The sequence below is a fragment of the Hippopotamus amphibius genome, chromosome 2 (genome assembly GCF_030028045.1).
Source record: "Hippopotamus amphibius kiboko isolate mHipAmp2 chromosome 2, mHipAmp2.hap2, whole genome shotgun sequence".
In the NCBI taxonomy this organism is placed as follows: Eukaryota; Metazoa; Chordata; class Mammalia; order Artiodactyla; family Hippopotamidae; genus Hippopotamus; species Hippopotamus amphibius.
Window position 1 is genome coordinate 66685800 of NC_080187.1, and position 20738 is coordinate 66706537.

A 20738-nucleotide genomic window follows, 5' to 3' on the forward strand; every position below is an offset into this window, starting at 1 on the left:
TCCTAAAGAGTAAGAACTATTCTTTTCATCACCTCATGAGTCATCATAAGCTGCTCCCTTCTGCACTTGATCTTAGCCAAAAGGCCGAAAAGCGATAGCTCTTCCCTTCTGACCCTCCTTCTCCGCTTACTTCATAATGCTCCTTGAGTAAATTGGGAGCCTGGATTTTTCTCGAAGCTGAGCTCAGCTGGTCCGTGGTTCTCAGGCTCCTGCTCCTCCTTGTATTTACTGCCCGTTAGTGGGCAGGAGTGGGAAGAACTGCTGAAGTATATGTTAGGCTGGCAAATGATGGGAACCTGATCATTGGTTCCCTCTCATACAATTGCTAGGCTGAAATTATTTTATAAGAGATCTTTCTAAGGACTAAGAATGACCATGTTTTACTCATGATCATAAGACTGAAAACTGCCAAGAAGTTCTCCTCCAGTCATTCTTTTGTTTCAAGAAGGTGCTGTACTAGTACCACCTGACACAAAAGCTTCCCTGTCATAGGTTCAAAAGGAGTTGCTAGAAAAGTCTCCCTTGGGAAGGCATAACCTTTACTCACAAACCCCTTCCTCAGCTCAATCTGACAATTTACTAAATAGTTCCAGCACCCTTGCTGTATTTACCTCACAGGATGCTGCCATGTACACACACAGGAATAAATCTCCAGCCCTATCTCTGAGGAGCTTACAGTTGTTTTGGGAGAAAAAAAAATTAAATTCTGAAAGGTACAGTGACACGCTTTACACAATTTAACATACCTTAGCAAGCAGATTAGATGCGTGCTTTTCATAAAAATCACAAGTGTTCAAAATGCCACCACCAGCCCCCGATGAACTGTTGACAATGATGTTAATATACACAGTGATGTAGTAGTGCCCGGAAGCTGGACGTATTTTCTCAGGGCATTCAGTACATTGCAAAGCAAACTGAGATGTGTGCAATAAGAGACAGAAAGTTGAAATACCTTCAGAGAGCAAGGGCTGGAGAAAGTCAAACCAAGCCAGAAAGATATGGAAAGGGTTTTCTCATAGTGAAGGGTGTACTGGAAATTGGCATTTTTCCTATGATTTATATATATTTATATTATATTATACATATATATATTATTCCTTCTTTTCCAGTCTCTCAAAGAGATAGAAACTGGTAGATGAGCCCAGTTTCTATCTCTTTGAGATAGAAAAAGGTGCACAAGGGAATTTTTCATCACATTTAGAACTCTAAAGAGGACCTCTTCCCCTACCAAGTCTTCCTTTCTTTAGGATGAACAACCTCAATGCCTTTTCTTCTTCGTGTTGCCTGCTTTCATGCTTTTCATCATTTTTTCTGAGTCCTATGAACTTTATCCATGTTTCCATGTCATGCTTAAACTGTATGGCCCCCACGTGAAGACAATGCTTTAACAAAGGCCTTTTGAGAGGTTAAACATAATGCAAAGATTCCCCTGTGGCTGGAGAAGGTTATACTGCAGCCAAATAAAATTGATAAACTTTCAAAAGTTTACCTAAGTGCCATTTAACTAACATATTTGTTCACCCAGAATAGGCTAGAGCATGTGTGGAACTGGAGCTGGAAAAGGGAATGTTCCTCCCATAATTCAGGCCACATGAACAGTGATCAAAAGTTCAGTGACCAATACTTTGGCCAAGTTTCTGGGACCCAGATGAATATTTCAGGCAAATGCAAGCCTCTGGTAAATAAGACCCCTGTAAAAGTTACATTTATGTGAATTGAACTGGTGGTCTTAGGAAGGTTTGAAGTAGAAAAGGGGTGGGGGTGGGGTTGTAAGGGAGAGGCAAGGGGACCAGATGTGAACATAACCAAAAACACCACTGCAGTTGGCACTTCAGAACACCTTTGTTGGCAAACTTAGCATGGAGCCAAAGATTTAATGGATAAAAACACAAAGCCACCCTTTGATGACTAAAGACAGCACACATGAAGCACGCAGCCAGGGAAGGATTAAGCAAATGTAAGCTATTATTTTATCAGCAGTACATTTTCAATGGACAAGCACAGTGATAAATGGAAGGAAAACTTAGTCACAGCATGTCGGACATGGAAGGGAGTGTAGGAAGGACTCCATTCCGCAGGTCCTTGTTTCCATACGAGGATGTGCTTCCCTGGAGTGGCACCCTTGGCCTCTCTCTGCAGCTGATGAGATTGGCTTGCCATTCTGGGCTTTCTCTTTTTTAATCTGCTTGCCCACGGAGGGGTTACTTTTTGGCTGTTAGGCAGTCTGTGTATATCTGTGTTGTGGAGGCTGGCAGAGGTCCAGCTGGGTGGGTAACTGGGTGGGTGGGTAAGTTTGTCTAATTTGGAAATGAAGTATTAGAAAGCCCACTGAAACTGTGCACCTGAGCACTCCCTCAGTCCAGCTTCTGTCAACAAAAAAACCTTTATTTTGTTCCCTTTCTGCCTATTTCTCAATTGGTTGTGAACTCAGGAGGACGAAAGATTTACCCCTTCCCCTAAACCCCAATAGGGGTTTCAGATATCGTCTCTTCCCAGAATCCCCACTTGATCTGTCCATACCCTGCTCCCATCACAATTATGAATGCAAGAAAAGTAAAAAGCCATTGCAGCTACTTATCGGCAGCAAAGAGCACACACAAGAAATGGCTGCTGCCCATTCGCCCACCTCATGTCTCTGGGAATATGGCTAGATGGACAAAATAACAAATCTCTATCTTTGCTTTCTCCTCTCTTCCTAAGGCACACATTTTTCAATGCACCTCTCCCCTAAGAGTCAATGAGTCCTGAGGGTATAGATGAAAAGCACAGTGCTTCGTCACCACAAAGAATTCGAGAGCCAGGAACAAAGTCTTTATTCTACAGAGACGGGAAGTATGGCGTGCCCAAAGAGACATACCCAATCAGTAGAAATGGCACCTTCAGCCTCAAAGGCAATGCTCTCAACTTCTGTTTTCTACTCCAACATGACAGATTTCAATCAATATTAGTGGCTCAATCATGGTGTTGACTCTCCAGATGGGAAGGTACATCAGACTCCAGGTGAGGTGTGGATGTTACATATAGCTTTTAAAAGTCCCCAGGCAAGATTCTGAATCACCTCTTCAGGGGGGTCAAGCCTAGATGCAAATCTGAGTGTTGTTACTCAGTAAGGATATGAACATGAACAAGGTGCTGTGTGAAGCTTCAGTATGTTTATGTGAAAAATGTAGATGATGATGATGATGATAATAATAATAATAATAAAGCCTATCTATCTTATAGGCTTATCCCCAGGACTAACTGAAATGACATTTAAATCAAAACTTTCCCTGACTGCAACATCCAGTGGCTTCTGTATCAGTTCAGGATAGGCTAGGATATGCTGCAGTAACAAATAACCCCAGTGTTTCAGTGGCTTAATGGAGAAAAAGGCTATTTCTCACTCATACCAAGTTCACTGTGAATCCAAGTGACTCTCCAGGGCACCTGTCTTTCCCACTCAAAAATCTGGGCTGCCTGCAACTGAAAAGTGGGTCCTACTCTGTGATCTCAGTACAAGGGAAGAGAGTATCGGAGGGTCACACATGCAATCAAATGTTCCCATGTGAAAGTAACATATGTCACTTCTGTCCACAATTCTCTTCTTCCCTCAAGAGTGCATAAGTATGGACTTCCCTGTTGCTGCAGTGGTTAAGAATCCACCTGCCAATGCAGGGGACACGGGTTCAATACCTGGGCTGGGAAGATCCCACATGCCACAGAGCAACTAAGCCTGTAAGCCGCAACTATTGAGCCTGCATGCTGCAACTACTGAAGCCCAAATGCCTAGAGCCTGTGCTCCACAAAAAGAGAAGCCACCACAATGAGAAGCCTGCACACCACAATGAAGAGTAGTCCCCACTCACCACAACTAGAGAAAGCCCGTGCTCTGCAATGAAGACCCAACACAGCCAATAACTAACTTAATAAATAAATTTATTTAAAATAAAAAAAAATTTATTTAAAAAAGAAAAGAGTGCGTAAGTAAAATCCAATAAGCAATCTAGGATCCTCTATATAGCTCAGGGCTGACAGTCCAAAATAGGCAAGTTATTGAGTAGGAAGTAGAAATTACTTCCCTTCCTCCGAAAAGTAAATGAGGGCAAAAAGACATACCTATGTTAAGAGAGGCCTCAATGGCTTTCTCTCCTAAGGATACCAACCACTGTTGTCACTGTGGTAAGAATGAAAGCAACATAGCAAAATAAAACCAACACAAAAGGAATTTGCACTAAGAGCATATCTTAGTTGGTTTTCAAGGATGAACTAAGCATCTGTATCATTACTCTCCACCAAAAGGTACTGACTTGGTGACTTTCTGTAAATAGGAAAAAAGATTAAACTGAAGTGGGTGTCAAAGTCCCCGGAATAAAGCATGATGCAACAAGGCACAATGAGCACACTTCTGTGCCTCTTACATGCATTCTCCTCCCTTTTGGCTCTGAAAACTAGAAATAGCTGAATGCCTCGGGAGGCTGCAAGTGAATATACAAAGGCCTATATAATTGTTAAAAACTTTAAACTGATTTTCTCTGCTCCACCCTGAAAAAAGAAGAAATTGCTACTGAAGGTAACAGAACCCTGCCCCAGCAAGATTTTCATAACCCAGTGGCCTTCTGACAGCATCCTTGTGTCCTGTGCTCCTAAGGAGGCTAACCTCCCCCACTGAGGGCAGGCTGCCCCTACAAACGCACTGCTAATAGTAGTCATGGAACCAGAACAGCTGAGTGGCCGACAAAGTAATTCATCAGACAAGCAACTTCTTTTCATTAATTGTGACTGTGAACAAATAAGTACTGAAAACCAAAGTTAAAATGTGTAGGAGAGAAAGTACTGAATCTGAAGAGTTCGCTGACTTAGTGAAACACATAAAAATACTTCACCTGACTACACAGAGGATTTCGTATATATTTCTTTTCTTTTTCTTTCTGCATAAACAATATGCCCACATTTCTGCCTCTCAACTCTCTTACCCGCCCAGCAGGGCTTTTCCTGCTTTGATTAATCATATTTTGGTTTAGTTTCTCAGCAGGGATGACTCACATTCCCAATACTTGGAATAAATGCATCATACTGCTCCCTCAAGTGTTTGTTTTTCAGCAAGTTCCCAAGTACAAACCTGAAGTCAGCCTCGGAAGGTGAGAAGGATGTCTCTGTTGCCAGATCATCTGATGAGTAGATCTCTGGCTTCATTTCTGTCCAGGATCCCACTGCAATTGTGAAGGTGGAGGCTGGCATTGGCATGGTTACATAGTAATGCCAACTTGCGCATCCTATAAACAGAAAGGGAAAAACATAATGAGGTCAATGTATGGTCCTGGACCTTACTCTATTTTTTCTCTTTAGGCACGTGAAGAGCTTGTGTGCTAAGTTGGGATGAACTAATTCTTAGAGATGGCTCATGTCAACTGAAGGGGCATTATTCTAGGCCTCAGGGAAAGCAAAAGAGGGATGATGGATTCAGGCCGGCCAAAGAGGTTTGGATCTCTTCCAGGGATCAGTCTGAAGCCCTTCAAGTGAGGCTATAAATAAAGGGTGGTGGTTGAGGTGGTCACTAATAGCGCAAACACGTAAGGACAGAGGTTGTATGCTGCTATGGAGTCAAGAACATGTCTTATCTGTATTGCCTAGCACAGTACTTGGCATAAAAAAGAAGATGCTGTGTTGAATGAATGAATGAATGAGTGAGTGAATGAACAAATGAATGATTGCTCCTGTGCTGCCAAACTCCCTTGTTTAAATTCAAGTCAATCTAAAATGGATATAAAAAAGTGAGACTCAGAAGGATAGCACCTGGATTTTAGTCCCAACCCTGAAATTACTTATCTATGGATAAGTTCAGGTCTTATCTCTCACCCTTTTTATCTATTAATGTATTGGGGTGGTCACCATTCCTCATTAAGCAGATGAAGAACAGGCCTACAGAGGTTCGGGGGAGCCAAGGACTCCCAGCTAGTTTGTAACAGGGCTGGAATTTGTAGCTGGGGCTCCCTACGACAGCCAGAGGTGTACCCTCCACTTAGTCCAAACTGTAAAGGTTTTTACCAAAGGAACAAATGACTGATAACTTATAACACTATGTTTCCTTTCTTCTAAGATGGGAATATGATTTTAATGTTACTGAAACCTCAATGTGTTGTTGAACTTGATTTAATGTATTATTTTTTCTGACTATCTGCTATAAATTGATGGTATATCTTCAGGGAATTCGGTATCACCTCCCATTATGGAACATAGTTCTCCATGCTTCATGTTCCCATGGAGGGAACTTCCACTAGGGTAACACCCTAGACTCTCTTTCAGCCCCTTACTAACTCCTTTCGAGGAGTTATTCTTCTCTTTCTTGTTTTAAGTTTTTGAGGGTTAGACACTCATAGAGTGGCCTGTGCTCATCCAATTGGTCAATGAGTGAATAAGATGTCAAATTCGGGGTCAAAATATTAACAAGCTTATATTGAACAGCAGACATTTAATGACATTTTTCAAAGTGCTTTACGAGTAAAAATCAGTAATAGGTTAGATTTTGCTCTCCATATGCTTCGATTTTTGTTTCTCAACTAATCCTGAACTTCGGAAGGTTAGCAGGGTCATTATTTATTACCCTCTGAAACTCTACCAACTTACATCCAAAGAAATACATCACAGAACTTCTCTGATAAAAAACAAAAATTTAAATAGGAAACAAAGACTTAAACTTAAGGCAAGGGACTTCCCTGGTGGCACAGTGGTTAAGAATCCAACTGCCAATGCAGAGGACACGGGTTCGAGCCCTGGTCAGGGAAGATCCCACATGCCTTGGAGCAACTAAGCCCGTGCGCCACAACTACTGAGCCTGGCTCTAGAGCCCGCAAGCCACAACTACTGAGCCCATGTGCCACCACTACTGAGCCCATGTGACACAACTACTGAAGCCTGTGTGCCGAGAGCCCATGCTCCACAGCAAAAGGAGCTACTTCAATGAGAAGCCCATGCACTGCAATGAAGAGCAGCCCCCGCTCACTGCAACTAGAGAAGATCCAATGCAGTCATAAATAAATAAATAATAAATAAATAAATAAATAAATAAATATTAAAAAAAACCAAGGCAAAATAAACATGATATTAAGCTTGAATAAATATGATATGATATCAAGTTTGGAAATCATTAGAGGAGATACCTGAAGGAGGAATATAGAAGGGCATGCTGCTGGAAGCCCATCACAGAGGCAGCCATTCTCTCAAACTTGCCTGTAAGTTTGATCCTGGTTCTGGAATCAGAATGGCCACTCTTGAGACCACTTTCTCCACAGCTGACTAAGAAGCTGAAAGGATGCTCCTCTTTAAAGAGAAAACTAAATCCAGTGATACTGGAGACAATCTGATGATGTGCATAGCTTCTACTGGGCTTGAAGGAAAACCACAGCTTTAAAGAAAATTGCTGCTGTGATCCCAAGCCAGTAAGAAGGCAGAGACAATCACAGTAGTCTTGACAGAAGCCTGCATGGATATGACATGGCATTCTGTACTGCGCCCACCTCCCTAACTTTTCTACTTTCCCATAAGCACTCCATTCTCTGAAACCTGATACCTCCCTGCAGTTGCTCCAAGAAGAACTTCAATTTGAACTGGATGACACAGTGAGAGATGGCACAAGTTAGAGGGGTGGAGAGAGGTGGAGATAAAAGAAGAGGAAAGAAGGTATGGGTAAAGCACTAAATCTTTTGAATATCCTAGGTTTAAAAGAGAAACTTCATTTGTATGGAGACACAAAAGACTCCAAATAGCCAAAGCAATCTTGAGAAAAAAAAAACAGAGCTGGAGGAATCAGATTCCCTGACTTCAGACTATACTACAAAGCTACAGTAATCAAGACAATACAGTACTGGCACAAAAACAGAAATATAGATCAATGGAACAGGATAGAAAGCCCAGAGATAAACTATGCTCAGCTATATGTATATCTTTGCCTCCTCTATGACAGAGGAGGCAAAGATATACAATGGAGAAAAGACAGTCTCTTTGATAAGTGGTGCTGGGAAAACCATACAGCTATACGTAAAAGAATGAAATTAAAATACTCCCTAGCACGACACACAAAAATAAACTCAAAATGTATTAAAGACCTAAATGTAAGGCCAGACACTACAAAACTCCTAGAGGAAAACATAGGAAGAACACTCTTTGACATAAATCACAGCAAGATCTTTTTTGACCCACCCCCTAGAGTAATGGAAATAAAAACAAAAATAAATAAGTGGGAACTCATGAAAGTTAAAAGCATTTGCACAGCAAAGGAAACTATAAACAAGACGAAAAGACAACCCCCAGAATGGGAGAAGATATTTGCAAATGAATCAACAGACAAAGGATTAATCTCCAAAATATATAAACAGTTCATGCAGTTCAATATAAAAAAAACAAACAACCCAATCAAAAAATGGGTGGAGGACCTAAACAGGCATTTCTCCAAAGAAGACATACAGATAGCCAAGAGGCACATGAAAAGCTGGTCAACATCACTAATTATTAGAGAAATGCAAATCAAAATGACAATGAGGTATCACCTCACACTGGTTAGAATGGGTATCATCAGAAAATCTACAAACAATAAATGCTGGAGAGCAAAGAAAAGGCAACACTCTTGCACTGATGGTGGGAATGTAAATTGATACAGCCACTATGGAGAACAGTATGGTGGTTCCTTGAAAAACTAAAAATAGAATTACCATATGACCCAGCAATCCCACTACTGGGCATATACCCAGAGAATACCATATTTCAAAAAGACACATGCACCCCAATGTTCATTGCAGCACTATTTACAATAGCCAGGTCATGGAAGCAACCTAAATGTCCATCAACAGATGAATGGATAAAGAACCTGTGGTACATATATACAATGGAATATTACTCATTCATAAAAGGGAACAAAATTGGGACATTTGTAGAGAAACGGATGGACCTAGAGTCTGTCATACAGAGTGAAGTGAGTCAGAAAGAAAAATATATATCGTATATTAACACATATACGCGGAATATGGAAAAATGGTGCAGATCAACCAGTTTGCAAGGCAGAAATAGAGACACAAATGTAGAGAACAGCATACAGACACCAAGAGGGGAAAGTGGGGGGCGGGGGGTTGTGGGGTTGGGATGGGATGAATTGGGAGATTGGGATTGCCATATATACATTACTAATAAGAAAAAAATGTCAAATTGTACAGGTTAAATATATGCAGTTTATTGTATGTCAATTATATCTCAATAAAAGTTCTTGAAAAAAATAAAAGAGAAACTTCAAACAAGACTCTCTTGATCAAAGTGTTGTGGCCTGGTCATTCTTTCTCTGAAACATATGTTGGAGTGTTTACCATGGGCCATTGAACCTTCCTTTTAAAAACTTTAGACTCTTGGGGGTTCATTAAATAAACAGCAGTAGTGAGGCTTTCAGGTAAAAATGGAAGGTTGAACACATATCTAATAAAGAGTTAATATCCAAAATATATAAGGAACTCACACAACTCAATAGCAAGAAAACATATAATTCTATTTTTAAAATGGGTAAAGGACCTAAATAGACATTTTTCCAAAGAAGTTATTCAAATGGCCAACAAGTACATGAAAAGGGGCTCAACATCACTGATCATCAGGTAAATGCAAATCAAAACCACAATGAGGTATCACCTCACCTATTAGAATGACTTATTATCAAAAAGTCAAGAGAGAAGTGCTGGCGAGGATTTGGAGAAAAAGGAACACTTGTGCACTGTTGATGGGAATATAAATTGGTATAGCCACTCTGGAAAACATTATGGGGGTTGCTAAAACTTTTTTAAAAAATAGAACTACTTATGATCCAGCAAGTCCACTTCTGTGTATATACCTGAAGGAAATGAAATCACTGTCTCAAAAATATCTGCACCCCATGTTCACTGCAGAATTATTCATAATACACAAGACGTGGAAACAACCTAAGCCCCAAATGACAGATGAATGAGTAGAGAAAATGTGATACACACACACACACACAGAGGAATATTATTCATTCATAAAAAAAGAAGAAAGGTATATCCTGCCATGGATGTACCTTGACGGTATTATGCTAAGGGAAATAAATCAGACAGAAAAAGACAAATACTGTATGATTTCACTTTTATGTGGAATCTAAGAGAAAAAAAATTCATAGAAATAGAGAGTAGATTGGTGGCTGCAAGGGGTGGTGGGCAGAGGGCGGTTTGCGGGGGAGGAAATAGGTGAAGGTGCTCAAAGGGTGCAAACCTCCAGTTATAAGATGAATAAATTCTGAGGATGAAATGTACAGCATGGTGACTACAGCTAACAATATTTTACATTTGAAAGTTGCTAAGAGAGTAGATCTTAAAAGTCCCCACCACATACACACACACACACACACACACACACACACACACACACACACACACAGATACACGCTACATAAAACTATATGACCTTATTGAGGTCATCATTTTGCAACATATACATATATAAAATCATCAGCACATTGAACATCTTAAACTTACATAATGTTACGTGTCAATTGTATCTCAATAAAGCTTAAGGGGAAAAAAGAATGAAACACTGCACAATTGGCTTTTCCCCTATGTTCTGCATTGAACTTTTGAACTGGGTTTCTGTTGCCCCTCTGGTTCTTATACCATCTATCTAGCACAGGGACAAGATGAGACTTGTGGAAATAGGAGGAACTGAAACTACTTTCAAGAGAGAACACTATTAATGGAATAAGAGGTATCTGTTAGATGCCTGCACACGATCATGGAGAATCCACAGAGTGCCCATCATATCATGTCCCAGCACCTTCATCAGAATGTCTGTACCCTCAAGGTTATGTGGGGAGGGCACTGGAAGCCACAAAGGGGTGTGGCAGGGGACCGGACTGAGATTAGCAATTAAAAAATAACGGACAAAGGATTAACCTCCAAAATATACAAGCAGCTCATGCAACTTCATACCAAAAAAGCAAATAACCCAATCCACAAATGGGCAGAAGACCTAAATAGACATTTCTCCAAAGAAGACATACAGATGGCCAACAAACACATGAAAAGATGCTCAACATCACTCATCATCAGAGAAATGCAAGTCAAAGCCACAATGAGGTATCACCTCACACCAATCAGAATGGCCATCATCACAAAGTCTGGAAACAACAAATGTTGGAGAGGGTGTGGAGAAAAGGGAACTCTCCTGCACTGTTGGTGGGACTGTAAGTTGGTACAGCCACTATGGAAAACAATTTGGAGGTTCCTTAAAAAACTACAAATAGAACTACCATATGATCCAGTCATCCCACTCCTGGGCATATACCCAAAGAAAACCATAATCCCAAAAGAAACTTGTACCATAATGTTTATTGCAGCACTCTTTACAATAGCCAGGACATGGAAGCAACCTAAATGCCCATCAACAAATGAATGGATACAGAAGATGTGGCATATATATACGATGGAATATTACTCAGCTATAAAAAGGGATGAGATGGAGCTATATGTAATGAGGTGGATAGAACTACAATCTGTCATACATAGTGAAGTAAGTCAGAAAGAGAAGGACAAATATTGTATGCTAACTCACATATACGGAATCTAAAAATGGTACTGATGAACTCAGTGACAAGAACAAGGACGCAGATGCAGAGAATGGACTGGAGAACTCGAGGTATGGGAGGGGGCGGGGGGTGAAGGGGAAACTGAGAAGAAGCGAGAGAGTAGCACAGACATATATATACTACCAACTGTAAAATAGTCAGTGGGAAGTTGTTGTATAACAAAGGGAGCCCAACTCAAGGATGGAAGATGCCTTAGAGGACTGGGGCAGGGAGGGTGGGGGGGACTCGAGGGGGGGCGTCAAGGAAGGGAGGGAATATGGGGATATGTGTATAAAAACAGTTGATTGAACCTGGTGTACCCCCAAAAATAAAAAAAAATAAAAAAAAATTAAAAAAAAAATAAAAATAAAAATAAAAATGATGCCTACTCAGAAAAAAAAAAAAAAAAAAAAAATCAGAAGCCTTAAGGTGATATAGAGTTTGGGAGTGCGACAGCGAAAGTGATAACAGAACCTGAGTCAAGTCCAGCAAAAGTATTTCAGAACTGTCATGCTCTCTCCACAGTCTTCTCGGGAAGTTAAATAATAGAAAGAAAAGGATTTTAGGGGGAAATATGTTGAAAACATCCCCCAAAGCCATATTTTAAATGTTCAAGATGATTTTTTCCTATACAGCCCTCAAGACTTTCTATTTTTTTAGATTTCTCTACTTAGTGGAGCTCGATTGGAAGAAACAGTTTCATACTTCAGGCTTTTAAAGCAAAGAAGTTTTCTAGACTACCAAGCAACAGTCAAATAGGGGCAGATCACTAGGCTGGACCTCATAAGAACTGGAACCCAGTTCCCAAAGATCCCACCTGGACTCTTCTCAGAAGCTTCCCAAAGGTCCAGTCGTGGGCTTCTTGGCTGACCCTGGGTAAATCTGGAGCCAGTGCTGAGACAACTTAATGCTTCCAGGGCTCTGGGGGAGGCTCTCACTAGTTCATTATTACGAGGGCACGTCTAGTATCCTCATTTGGTAGCAAAGTCTCTTTTGGGTTGTCTGCTCATGGATCATTCCACTGAGCCCAATCTTGCCAGAAGACTGCCCACTGCCACAGGGAGGTAGCTGCTCAGGGAAGACCTAACCTCTCCTTCAAACCAGACTGCAAAATGTTGCAAACAACAAGGTGGGAATACTGCCCCAGAAAGCAGAGCATGCATTTCAAAGACAAAGAGAAATAATTTCTGGACTATCTATTGTTTGGCATAAGCCTACCCTGCAAGGATAATTGACAAGAGTTTATTTCTCTTGAATATATCCATTGACTGATTTCCAGCTGCGGAATCTGATTGCAAGGGTTCAATTCCCTGATCCACACTTACCAGTCTGGGCACATTGCTTAATTTCTCCATGCATCAGTTTCCTCATCTATAACAAGGGAATAATCATAGTCTCTATCTCACAGCATCACGTGAGGATTAAGTTAGATAACATATACAGAAATCTCTAAGCATAGTAATTGGCACACAGTAAGTGCTGAAGAAATGTTAACTGCTGTCATCTTTACAGCTGCCTCCCCCTGTTGCTTGGGCTGACTTTCTGGAGGCAGAGACTAAGAATGTTGAAGGTATGGCTGCCACATGTGCACTGAAGCCTGTGGCCTGATGAGGCCCACATATGGGGTTTAAGGTTGAATGGCATTAAAACACTGTGCACACAAAGCGATCCATTTAAAGGAGAATGACAGCCCAAAGGGGGCATCCTGTATGACTTCACATAGAATGGGCCATTTGGAGACTATTTAAACGGTGTTTACTTTAAATGAGCCATCCTCGATGAAATAGACAGTGAATGCCTTCATTTTCCTTTTTGATTCAATCCACTTGCCCTGGACTCCCTCGCTACACCAGCTGCAAAACAAAGAGAACATGTTGTTCTTGAATTAACCCAGAGTTTTTCCTCTGCAGAGGCCAGAAGCCCATCACACCACTGGATGATTTCACGGCCAGCCCGGGATTCATTAGCAAGACGCACGGGGTGGGGGTGGGGGGGCGGTAGCAAGGGGCCCAGAGGAAGCGGCGCTCCCTAACTGTGCAGGCATGAGCAGCCACCCAGCTCGCCTCCCCTCTGGGCCTCCTCAAAACGTTCCTGGAAGCCTCTATGCCGCCTTCTCAAATTGGAACGCATTCCGGGGAGAAAATTCTTATATTTCAATTGTTTCACTAGTAAAACAGATATATCAAATACTGTTCTTATAACAGTGCTAGCAGCTGCGACAAGATCCAAGTAGACATTTGCATCTTCAGAACAGGACTGTGTTTTTTGCAGGTATGACAAGAATTTGAGATGGGTAATTTTTCAAGTTATAAGTTTTGAAAATACTGGTAACTAGAGAGTGTTAAAACAATTACCTTAATTATTTTCTTCATATACTATTCTAAAAAACTGTCTTATGAATTGTTTTGAAGATTCCATCTTTTAGTGGAGGAGAAGTGGACAGGAAAAAAGGAAAAACGTGATGGAGTATTCCGTTCATGGGAGGAGAGAGAATTTTTTATGCTAAACCTGTGAGAAACTTTGCTAATTATTTGAGGAAATCGTTCTTACAAAAAGAAAAAAACTTTAAGGAAAACAATCAAGATACTGTAATTTCTACACATCAAACATGCCTAACAGTAGTAAATTAAATACAAAATTTATGTAACACCATTGTACTATTCTTAGAGGAGTCTTGGGTATACTCACTCAACACACACTAAAGGCACAGCCACACCACACACCACCACCGCTTCCACAGAGGCAAAAGTAGATGATTTATCTTTGCAAAGTTAAGCATCTCACAAAATTTCTTGTTTTCAAAGAGTAATTGTTTCACTGAAAATAAAACAGGCACTTAAATTCTCCCTATTAAAAGCATCCACTTTATCTTTTAAACTTTTCCACTGTAGATTAGACAAACAGCATGAAGCATTTGGAAACATCAATTGATACATGCTTTTATTTACATACCATATTTCTTTACTCAATTCTTCCGTAGCACCTGCTTCTTTCCTACCTCAAGCTTGTTTCTTTCTCTAGCCACTATTCTTAATTTCAGAACTTCCTGCCCAAACTAGCCCATATGTCAAGTTATTTCATTATTTTGGAACATCTTTGTATTACACATTTTAAATGCTTGATGATATGTACAGAAACATGTATGTATAGGAATATGAATGTATAAGTGTATCTAGACACACTATACGTAATGTTTTTATTATATATTTTTATATATTTATTGTAATAAATATAATAGATACATAACAAGGTAGCCAAAGCTCCTAGTTTTGGTTGCTCTTCCTCTTTTGGCTTCTTTCTCTAGTGCTTGGGGCTTTCAGCAAACCCCAGCTTTTTTTCTTTCACTACTTTTTAGATGCTGAGTCTACACGTTCTGGTTTTATGAGCTAGTGCCACCCTCCTGAATACCCGTGGCGTGACTGTCTTTCGTTAGTTCTTTTCCGCTGTTGCTCAAGGGCGGGCACTGGCACCAGAACAAAGGAGACAGTGAGACGCCCTGGGCTGGTATGCGCCAGCACTGCCTGACCAGGGCCATGTGCCAGATCATGCCACCACTTCTCAAGCACTGATGCCACCCGGCAAGGCTTCAGGTTTCCTTTCCCAGTGACATAGTACCACCTACGGCACAGGAGACCCAGGGGAGAATGACCTTCAAGATCATTCTCGTGAACCAGGTAGACGAGCGCCACCTACTGAACCCAGAACACGAGCACCTTCACAGGTTTTGCGGTTTTCCCTCGTGGCTAATGGAATACCTAAAGGAATATGTTTCGCCAGGTTTGTTATGCCAAGTCTCACCCACACTCTGTCCTATGCTGCAGATAATCTAGTTCCCCTTAAACTTAAGAATAAACTGGACACCAAATCATTCCATGCCAGATGGCCACCGAGTGTGCTTTACTACTTTACTCACATGAGAAAAATCATGAATGTCAAGCCTAAGACAAAAATCCATAGCAGTAAGAATTGGTATACACGTGCCTGCCAGAATCATCTTTATCCAAAAGAAATGGCGATGACTTCCCCATATGCCAAAGATGGTAAGTGAACACCAGGAGGGCAAGCAAGAACTAGTCAAAAAGCAATTCACAAACAAAAGAATGAACTGACAAAGATTTAGAAAGTGCAAGGCATTATGCGAGACCTTATGAGGGATGTAACAGAGCAGAACACAGTCCTCAATCAGCAGTAGCATTCTAAAGAGAAAAGATGCATTCACTCTGTACTCCTACCCCTTGAGACACATGTATGTGTACTAGCCCAGAATAAAGTTTCCTCAGTTCGAGAAACAAGGAGCTCTCTCTACTTTGCATTCTTTCTTTGTGAAAACACTTAATCATAATCATTCCTAAATGTTTTTTAATTTACCATTTCCTAGTACGTAATTCCCGGTCTCATACTGTGGGAGCAGTCTAAACAGTAGTATTGCTCATTTTGAGCCTTCAAGAGGAAAGAAAAGTTGGCTTTCAATTGCACACGGGAGGGTCCGGACCCTGAAATCTTGGCTTTTCCCTGGAATTTCTCACACAAAATCAAGAGAGAGAGAATGTCAGGGAGTTGGTCTATTGGGCAGGGCCATAGAGCAGCATTTGCCCAGGATGAAGTAATGTCTACAGTCTCCAACTTTTGCATAGAAAAATGAAACCAGATCCCAAGCAAGGGCACATATAGTTTTTAACACCTTTCACTTGTCCATATGTTTTTTCTCCTACAATTGGAAGGAGCGTAAATTAGTCAGTCTTGTTCATTTACTTGAGGCTTTCCATGAAAAATACAAGTGGAATGTTTTAATTTTCTAGGAAGTAGACACTAAAGTAGACTGTGCAAAAATAAAACAAAATTAAACAGCAACAACAAAATTACTAAACAGGGGGAAATAAGAATGTACTACACCAATTTTTTCCTTTTAAAATATACTGAGCCTGGAGAAAAGGCATAAACTCTAATCAGAAGCAAAACTAAAGGAATGACCCTGAAATCACTTTTGTTACTATCCATAGTGATTTTAAATGTTTCCTCCATGAGCCTATTATTTCTGTCTGACTACAGAGAACAAATTTATTCAACAAATAGGTATTGAGCACCTATTATATACAAAACATTGCAGTGGACATTGGGTATCTGTGCTTAATAGTTTAGCTACATTTTGGCAGAGACTACAGGCTGACAATAACACACAGGCTAACATTTCTGTCTGCCCAAATGGCATTATGCTGAGGAAGTTATATAATAAAGGAGCCAAAAAAGTCAGTCTAAATCTATGACCTTGACTTAGCCTTGTTGAGAAAAAGGGTAGTGACTTCCCAGCTACTAAGATTCTTATGATGGTCATCTCACTACCTACCGTCTAAACCATTAGCCTCCTTCTTGAAAATAGCCAGGAGGAATGATTTCCCTCACGTAGTAAACTTCAGAGGTCCGACATCTACTCTCTGTCCCCTGCCCAAGGGTTGTTATCATTTCTTTTGCTGTTATCCACCTCATTACATTATTCTGCTCCCCAGGTGCTTTGCTTCTTTCGGGAAATCAGCTGGTGCCTGGCAAATGTACTAATCAGGTTGACGTGTCACTGTGATGGAAACTGTGATGTGCCGGTTGGGTTTTGCCACTCATGTTTTCAAGGATAGCTCATCGTTTTAAAGGGCATTGTGCACAACAGATTGGAGGTCCTAAGAGACCAATCTACCAATCTAGAAAACGTGACTTGGAAAGGAAGTAGTAGCATCTTGTATCCACATACCCTTTTTCTCTAAGGAGTGCAGACACATTTGGAGATATTCCACCCTCAGAACAACCATTTTAGGGCTGGCCAAAGAGCATTGTTAGTACTCTTGCCTGGTTGTCCTCTGATAAACCCCAGCTGCGGGCTGCAGGAGGCACGTAGTACTAGGCATAAAGTTCTTTCTCCTGGTCCAACTCTATCCTCCCTCAGTTTGAATTGGTAAAGTCTGCTCTGTGGTATCATATAAGGTGTAAATTGTATATATAAGCAAATCCCAATTAGCATCTACTTTATTAAAACTATGCCCTGAATTGGAAATTTCGAAAAAAACACCCACAGATACATTGTTGGAGGTACGAACATTTTCCATGAAAATGTTCAAGTCAATTCTTGTTTTAATTTTTGATGGTAATCTTCAAATAGATAGGTAGACAGACATATACTGAAAGGATCAGACTTTTTTTCTGTAAAGGGTTAGTTAGTAAATATTTGAGGCTTTGCAGGCCATGCAGTCTTTGTTGCAATTGTTTAATTCTGCCACTGCAGCACCAAAGCCATGGCTTTATTTCAATAAAACTTTATTTACAAAAATAGGCAGTAGACTGGATTTGGCCAGCGGGCTGGGTTATCTAGATATAAATGAGTCCTGCCAAAAAATTTCAGAGTTCACATCTGCCGTAGTGTATATGATTGCCCAGGGACATGTAACACTGCTTTAATTATTGAGAGAATGAGAAAAGAATGTTAGAATAATGCTTTGGGTGAGTAAAGGCTAAATGACAACACAGCATGCTGTGTAAGCAAAAGCTTTATAGCATATGGAAGAAAAGTGGTGGCAAACAAGGTCATCCTGCAGCTCAGGGCAGAACATGCACAACCATCTCACGAGAACCTTCCTGGAGCTAGCAGCACCACATTCATCTTGTAAGGGGCAGTTTCATTTCAACAAAATAATCTTTTACATTAAATTGAAGCTGTTCATTTGAATTTTATTGATTTAATAGTTTGGTCTGCATTTAGCTTATACTTTTTTTGGTGTTTTAGACGTGTAAGAGTTATAAGCATACATTTATAGTTTGTAAAATATCGTTCTAATACAATTAACTTAAGTCAACCCTGGTGAATCATGAGGGTTTTTTTTCCCTCTGATAAGAAAAATAATGCTCGAGTTTGAGAAACACTGCCAAACAGGAGCATTTACATCTGAACTGGGGGGCCAAACCATGAATGAGAAAGTACGTAGGCTTGGTGAGGTGGGGGTAGGGAGAGCCACATTGCATCTTGGGAGGTGTAGTTCTCATCACAAGTAAACCAGAAATGGAGGCTGGATGAGTCCAGGTTATCAGTGCCTGCTTGAGACTGCGGCATTTCATCCACTCAATCAATTCAGCACGTCAGGGAAACAAGCAGGAAGGGTAAAAGAGATGCTGTGTGAGTCCCAAAGAACTTCACTAGACAATTCACAAGACACCAAGACCTGGATAGAGGAGCTGTGTGCATCAGTAGTAACTGCTCATCTGCTGAACTGAGAGGGGATTTCAGGCAGCACACAAGTGGACATGAATGAAGCTAAGGGTAATCCACAGGCTTTATCCTATCTGTTGAAACACACCAGAGAGGAAAGCCACCAGCATGAAGGGAAAAAAGTACTGCAGAATAAAGGTAAAAGAAAACACTGGTCTAAGGATTCAGAGGAAGAACAAGCCTTGGAAGTGAATTTACTACAGAAACCGAAACAAGTTTGGAAAACTGGCATTCCCATTATGATACAAGAAGCTATAACTTATATGAAAAAATAAAGAAAAAGTAAAAGAAAAACCATGAGAAGACAACAGCCTGAAATAGTGTAACAGCGTGAGAGATCAAAAGACAACAAAGTAACAAAAAAAGATAAGGAAGAATTGCAAGGATTGTTACAATAACAATCCACAATGGAATTACCAAAGAACAAAATATCTCTATGGAAAATCAGTGGTACAAAGTGTAAGTAAAAAATGAAAAGGCAAGCCATACAGTCTGGGAGAATATATCTGCGACATATATCTGGCAAAAGGCTAGAATCTGGAGTATATAAGGTATCCCTACAATCTAACAATAAAACAACCAAAAAAAAAAAACCATAGTAAATAAATGGGCAAATTGAAGAAAAACTTTTCAGAGGCAGATATAAGAACGTACAATAAGTGCATGAAAGTTGCTCACCATCATTAGTTATCAGAGAAATGCAAATTAAAATCACAAGATAGTATTTCACCCCAATTGGAGGGCTAAAATTAAAAGGACTGACAACATCAAGTGTTTGCAAGGATGCACAGCTACTGGACTCTCCTACCCTGCTGGTAGACTATAAAATGACTGAATCACTTTGGAAATAGTTTGCCAGATACAAAGTTAAAATACATTTCTCTGATCCAGCAATTCCACTCTTAGGTATTTACCCAAGAGAAATTAAAACCTTTGTGCACAAAAAGACTTACACATGAATGTTCACAGGATATTTTTCATAATGCTCCCCTCAAAATTCAAATGTTCATCAATGGGTGAGTGGGTTAACAAACTAGTTTACTCACATAATGGATTACTATTTATCAACTTTTTAAAGAAGAATAAACTTGATACCCACAACAATATGGGTGTGTCTCACAAACATGCCGAGCAAAAGAAGCCAGACACAAAAGAGTACACACGAGTGACTCCATTTATATGAATGTTTAGGAGAGGTAAAACTAATCCACACATATGGAAATCAGATCAGTGGTTGACTGGAGTGGGGTTAGGGGGAATCACTTAAGGAGGGATGGCAAAGGCATAAGGGAATTTCTAGGGGAATGGAAATGTTCATCTTCATAGGGGTGCTGATCAGTTACATAGCTGTATGTTTTTGTCAAACCCCATTGAACAAGATAAACTGTGTCCATTTTATTATACATAAATTATACTGTAATTAAGTTGATTAAAAATGAAGGTACCCACAACCACCTTCACTCTAGAAAATTTTGAATTACATAAATAAATTTTTTAAATTCTATGAGCCTATAGGCAGGAAAATCAGACTACTTTCAAAGAATCTTTTTAATGATATCAGATTTCTCCTCAGCAATACTAAGATATGATAATGAAAATGTTTACAGTCATTTAAGAGGGAAAAGAAGTAAAAACTTAACACCTAGTCAAGGATTGTTCATAAGTGAATACAACAAAAAGCTCACCTAAAAAATGGGAGGGCTCAGAAAAATATACCACCTACCCACCCTTCTAGGAAGAAAAAAAAAAATACTAAGCCATTTCCCAGCTAAGAGATGACTCAAACTTAAGAGATCAAGAGTTAAGAAAGTCTAAATACTTATTGCAAATATAATTTGAAACTGAATGAAAATGTAAAACAATAATTGTAAATCCTAGATAAAAAAGATATATAAATACAGCTGATTC

General features: G+C 40.1%; 1 protein-coding gene across 8 annotated transcripts in view; it reads right to left on the reverse strand.

Moving 5' to 3' along the window:
• The window catches only part of AOPEP (aminopeptidase O (putative)), a 365989-nt gene that overhangs the window by 275887 nt on the left and 69364 nt on the right, over nt 1-20738 (reverse strand). For all 8 annotated transcript variants that reach the window (XM_057722559.1, XM_057722552.1, XM_057722551.1 and 5 more), the window contains one exon: nt 5099-5252. In XM_057722559.1, the coding sequence (XP_057578542.1) occupies nt 5099-5252 (154 nt within the window). The remainder of the gene's footprint in view (nt 1-5098; nt 5253-20738) is intronic.